Source organism: Leishmania infantum, chromosome 29 (genome assembly GCF_000002875.2).
Source record: "Leishmania infantum JPCM5 genome chromosome 29".
In the NCBI taxonomy this organism is placed as follows: domain Eukaryota; phylum Euglenozoa; class Kinetoplastea; order Trypanosomatida; family Trypanosomatidae; genus Leishmania; species Leishmania infantum.
The window spans coordinates 771,357-777,069 of NC_009413.2; the positions used below are offsets into that span (position 1 = coordinate 771,357).

General features: G+C 60.2%; 1 protein-coding gene across 1 annotated transcript; it reads right to left on the reverse strand.

Moving 5' to 3' along the window:
- Window positions 1-4,537: 4,537 nt before the first annotated feature.
- On the reverse strand, window positions 4,538-4,876 carry LINJ_29_1790 (conserved hypothetical protein; the record flags this gene model as incomplete). Its single annotated transcript, XM_001466637.1, has 1 exon — window positions 4,538-4,876. The coding sequence occupies one exon, from the start codon at window positions 4,874-4,876 to the stop codon at window positions 4,538-4,540; it is 339 nt and encodes a 112-aa protein (XP_001466674.1).
- Between the last annotated feature and the right edge of the window lie 837 nt (window positions 4,877-5,713).

Genomic DNA, 5,713 nt, shown 5'->3' on the forward strand with positions numbered 1-5,713 from the left:
ACGTGCCTACGTGTATGTGTATGGTGTTCGGTGCTGTGGAGAGAGAGAGAGAGGGGGGAGGGGGGGGGCAAGGCAAGAGGGAGCAAAGCGGTGAAACAAGAGAGAAGGACGTCCTCGTAGCCAGCGGGAGAGTGGAGATGGAGCGGGTGATCGGCGCCAGCAAAGGACTCGAAGGAAAGCAGCAAAGCCACAACGAGGGGACGGAGGAGGGGGAGCAGCAAAATAAAAACAAAGAAAAAAACGGGGGAGGGATCAATCAAGCACACGTGAAACGCGTACACCCACGAACGAGTGCACGACGACTTGAAGCGGCAAGACTAGGAATGAAGAACGCCAAAGCAAAGCAAGAGCAGCAGCCGCAGCACGTAAGCTTGATCCGTATATGTGCGTGTGGGCATATATATATATATATGTGTGTGTGTGCGTGTGTATGTGTCGTTGAGGAGTGGGGTATCTACGCACAACAAACACAAGCGTTACCAGCGAAGCACACGAAGCGGTTACGCTATGTGCGAGTGGGGGGGGGGAGAGAGCGAGCGTGCAAGTGCGAGCTGTTCACTGTGTGAGGCTGCGAGGAGAATGGGCCGGTGCTCAGAGAGAGTGAATGCGAGGGAGAAAGAGATAGAGAGAGCCGTGAGAGTTATGAGCTTGTGAAGCGACTACTCACTACGAGATCAGCGGGGGTGGGGGTGTGGTGCTCGTCGCGGAAAGAGAGACGGCGAGGCAAGACTTGCGGAGAGTAGAGGGGTGCGAGGGAAGCGTCGCTGCTCCTCTCCCTTCTCTCTCTTCACTTTCCCCCAACGCGGCGCGCAGTGCTGCGCATGTATCCTTCAACATAGAAAAAGCGCACGCGCGAACGTACTATGGGCAAGCAGCTACTTCCCGACACACATGCTACAGAACGACGAATGCGAGCATCACGCTGCGCCCTTGTAGCCGAGGTGCGGGCATGAATATCGTGCTCCCTTCCGTTGCCTTTTCTTTTTTTCGTGGTTCCCGCTCTCCCCTTCGCCACTGTTGTGCCACTGCTGCGGATCCTTTTGCTGATGCAGCGCCGCCCTCGGCAACCTGCAAAGACAAGTGCCAAAGCATGCAAGACACAGAGAGAGAGGGAGAGAAATGATGATGAGCCGCCATCCCTGCGCCCGTTACGTCAGCCATCGTAGGCAAAGAGTGAACACGAGAACACCGGCTGCGCCCGCCCACGCCGTCACCTCTTCGATGTCCTTCCTTTCTTTCGCAGCCACCGGTGAAGGTGCCCGCTAAGGCAGTAGCAGCAGACAAGACGATAGCAGAAAGCGCCAGACCACCACTGATGATTCGAGCGAGAACAGTCACTTGCAACTTTGTAAGACAGCGCGGCTGCATGCCGTGCGTAGCCCCTCTACAGCGCCTTTCCTGAACTGCATCTCTCGCTTCAGGTCGTAATCGCACACACGGCTGAGGGCATCCGGCGACACCAGCATATATAGCCGTCGCACTGCCAGGAGACGCGGCATAAACAGAGTACAGCGAGGCACTCGTGGCACGTGATACCAATCAATCCGACCAATGCTCATGAGAGCCGGTCGATTCGCCTAAAGGCTCTGTGCACAGCGATGTACAGTTCACGGCGCGTGCACCGTGACTCCGTCAACGTTCCCTCAACAATGTGGGGCCCGCCTCTTCCTCTCGCGTCCTTTCCTCTTCCATTGAATTCGCTTCCCTCGCCCAAAATCGAGCTACAGAGCCGCGCCAAAAGCGAACACCACAACAAGGAGAACGAAATAGAGAGGGAAACACCTAGAAGCACAAGAGCAGGCGCCACAACAGAGCAATGCCCCGATGACGTCACAGCAGCGGCGAACACACAACAACAAAAGAGCCCACAGAGACGCTGCGTTGCAGAGACACCGACGCGCGTGTGCAAGAGAGGGCCGCACGATAGCACAAGACAACGAGTGAGAGGAGTCGAGAGCGCTCTCCCACGCACACCGCAACGCCCACTGCACTCTCTTCGCCTGCGCAGCCTGCTCATTCGTCCAGACACAAGGCAGCCGATCGACGCACACAACCACAGCTCACCTACCCTCGCAGGGGTGCGGCGGAATCCTTGTCGACTAGGACAAGCCGCCCCGCCGTCCAATCGGCCCACACGGAGACTCGGCTGGACGGCACGCCCTGATCCAGGCGGGCCGCGCCCAGCGTCCTGCTCGAGGGCGGAGGCGGTGGCGTCCGTCGTGCGGGCGATAAGGGGTGGTCGAGGTGTGCGCCGCAGGAGCTCGAGGAGGAAGGCGGCCGGCCTCAGGTCAGCGCCCTCCGAGACCCTGCACCCTGCCACCTGCACGTCATGCCTCCCCCCTCCAGTCGCTTGCAGCAGCGGCATCCCATAATATGGTGCGGTGACTCTCCGCATGGCAGTCGGAGGGGCTCGATCGTGCCGTTCGGGGGTGCTCTCGCCGCGCTTCCAGCACCTGCGCCCCATCAGCCCGCCCCGTTGGACGGCCGAGACGCCGCATGTTGCGCGCGTATGCGCTGTGGCGCTCATTGGTGTGGAGCTCCTCGCGCCTTTCTCGTCCATCACGCGTGCGCGGCTGACCTCTCGATGCCTTGCGTGGGCGTGATACGCCATGCCGGCTCTCCATGACAGCGCCTGTGCTCCGTGCTCGCATCCTTGCACGCCGGGGCCTGCCGCACGACAACCTCGGTGTCTGGAGGGGGAGGGGGCGTGACTGGGTGGCCTGCACGCATGCGCCGCGGCAGGCGGGACGCTGCTGTGAGTTCGTGGCAGCGGGGGTCTTCCACCCTTTCCGCAGGGCCGCACGCCTCTCATAGGCGCGGGCGGGTTGAGCGGGAGGGACCCGTGGATAGGCACGCGCCAGCGCAGAGAGAGAAAGAGCGCACGGCCTGTCCTCCTGAGAGGGCATACGAGGCAGCCATAGACAGCAGACAGGTGAGGAGCCCACGCGGCGCGAGCGAGGCATGCGCAACCACATTACTGCGTGCAAGGCCATAGCGTGAAACAGCGTGTGCTTCGCCCACCCTCCTCGAGTGATCCGCGAATCAAGCGTAGCATATCGGGCACAGCACCGGGTCGGACGCCCTCATAGCAAACACAGACGGGGGATGGGGGCACCACAGTACCGGCGCAGCAGTAGGCAGCACACCATCGGCACCCCATGCCGCCACTGCCAGCCACCCGCCGTTGCAGTAATGCACGGCACCGACAGGTGCCGGTGCGGAACTGGGCGAGCATGGTCTCCCGTCGCCTCGCAAGCGCAGCTTCCGTGCTCTTCCGGTGTGGGATGGCTGCTGCTAAGTAGCTCTTGGTGTGGCGTGTCGCAGCGTGTAGCACGCTTTTGAAGGGATGTCATCCTGGCAACGGAGTCCGGTAACCGGCTGTGAGGTTTACGCCGTTGGCGTCGGGGCCTGTGGGATGGTGGGTGTTTGCAAGGTTGTCAACTGCGTCCCTGTTTTTCAGGTCGAAGTGACCAAAGTCAAGCCTCGCTCGGGTAGAGGAAGCAAAAAAATAGACGCGGCGAGGATTGGGAGATGCGAGATGGGAGAGAGGAGTGGGGTGATGAAGAGGGAGGGAGGAAGAAGGGGGCGCACCCCCCTAGTGTGTAAACCATAATCATCAGCCGCATGAGGGTCACTCGGAGGCAGAGCACACAAAAGCTTCCCCTCCTATGGCGAATCAGAAGGGCTGCCCTTTCGTCTGGCATGTTCACTCATACACATGTGCCACTCCACGGCAGCGAGTGGCAAAGGGGATAGTAGGGGAGGGGGGTGCTATGCGCGCATCGGCCTCTGCCGTTTTGGGGTATGGTCATCTGTTCGGCAGCTTCCGATTAGGCGGCCGGCGGTGTTTGTCACCTGTTGCATTTTTTTTGTGGATGTTCCCTGTCGAAAAGGGCAGCCGAGGCGTTGCGAGTACAGCAGAGTTGTGTGCCCTGCCGCCTGCTGTTTCGGCTCCGTGTCTTGGGCGCGTCTGTGGCGGTGTGCGTCGACATTGTTGTTCAGCACAGCCGTACACTGAGACACGCTTCTCTGTACCTTCAGTCTCTCTCCTGCTCGGCGTTTTTCGCCCTCCGCCAGAGCGTGGCTTTGAAGCTTTTGTGGGGAATCCTCTGGCAGAGAGCGCGAGCGAGAGTGCTCGGCGGCGTGTGCGCCACCGCAGCCGGCACGCCACCCCTCACTGAACAGCAGAAAGACCGAGTGCGCGGAGGAGACACAAAGACGGTCCTGCACAGTCAAGGTTCACGGAAAAGCACAAGACGGCACACGCCTAGTAGCACACACTCGCAGACACACCCGATCGGGGAGCAAAAAAAAAAAAACTACAAGGACAGACACGAGCTTGAGCCGCCATCAAAGAAGCAATATATATATATATGTGGAGAAAAACCTGAGTAAGGCGCGCCATGGCTAGCGTATGCTTCGTTGCTCCCATTTCATCGCACTCTTCGGTCGTGTCTTGTGCGTTCCTTCGCTGGCTGGCGCGTCTTTTGAAAAAAGGAGATTCAAAAGAGAAACGGAGTCACAGGTGACCCCCATGTTAGTCGCCTGACACACGTATCGAGGTTGCGCCCTCTTGTTGCGGCAGCGGGGAGGGCGTCCTGTTGTCGGTGGTGGGACTTCTCTCCGTCGAGTTCTCTGCGAGGAGGTCCACCAGCTTATTGATCTCGTCTTCCTGAGAACCTTCAAAGCGGCCTACAATACAGCCGTTGCGGTACGCCATGAATGTTGGGAGACTGCGGATGTCGTGCAAGGCAGTCACCTCCGCATTCGCGTTCGTGTCCACCGTGATTAGGATTACAGAGTGCGCGAACGACTTGGTCGCGTCCCCGAGGAAGCGGCAGGCAACGTCGCAGGATTTTTGATCTTCTAGCGTCATGGTTGTGGCAGGAAGGGAGGCAGTGGTTGCTCCAGCAGCCTTCGTATCCTTGGCCTCTGCGTAAGCGGCGATTGGCGCGGCAGCTGACACACCTGTGGGGCTGTCTGGTTCGCGCTGGTTTTGCTGCAGGTGATCAAGCAAAGGCGATGGCAAGCCATCGACCCCTGCAGCCTCTGTAGCGTGCTCCGTGGAGGTCGGTGGAGCGGCTGTGGCACCGCTGCCACCGCCACCAGCTCCCGCCACCGCGTGAAGCAGCTTTGACCGAATCACGGCGCATGGGGCGCATGATGCCTTGTAGAAAAACACCAAGGCTTTGGCACCCCGAAGGCGGTCCTGCAACTCTTGCGGATTGCCGTGGAAGGAGAAGACCGGCGCTGGTGGCGTGGCAGCCAGTGGCTCAGTGCCTGATGGCGGCAAGGGGGGGCTGTCGCATGTGTGGTCAGCGGCAGGTGAACTTTGTTTTTGCCCGGCCATCTCAGTGAACGCAGCGCTGTCATCGGGTGACGCAGCGGCAGGAGCACCGTCTTTTGTGTGCTGTGAAGCGCAATCGAAGGATGGAGCCGTGCCTGTGTCAGCAGGCATCTCGTCGGATTTAGCTGCCGCGTCCAAGGCCGCGCAAACGCGCATACGAGTCGCGAGCGACGCGGCCGCGGCGGTCGCTGCCACCGACGATATTACTGCAGTCATGCGCTGTTCCGTGAGTGTCGTCTTCACTCTCAGCGGAGACGGCGCCTCGGTGGGCGACAGAAGCCTTTGCACTGAGAGGCTCCGTTGTCGGTATCGCGGCCCTTCGATATCTGGCGCGGTGGCACCAAGCACAGCGTCACCTCGTCGGCC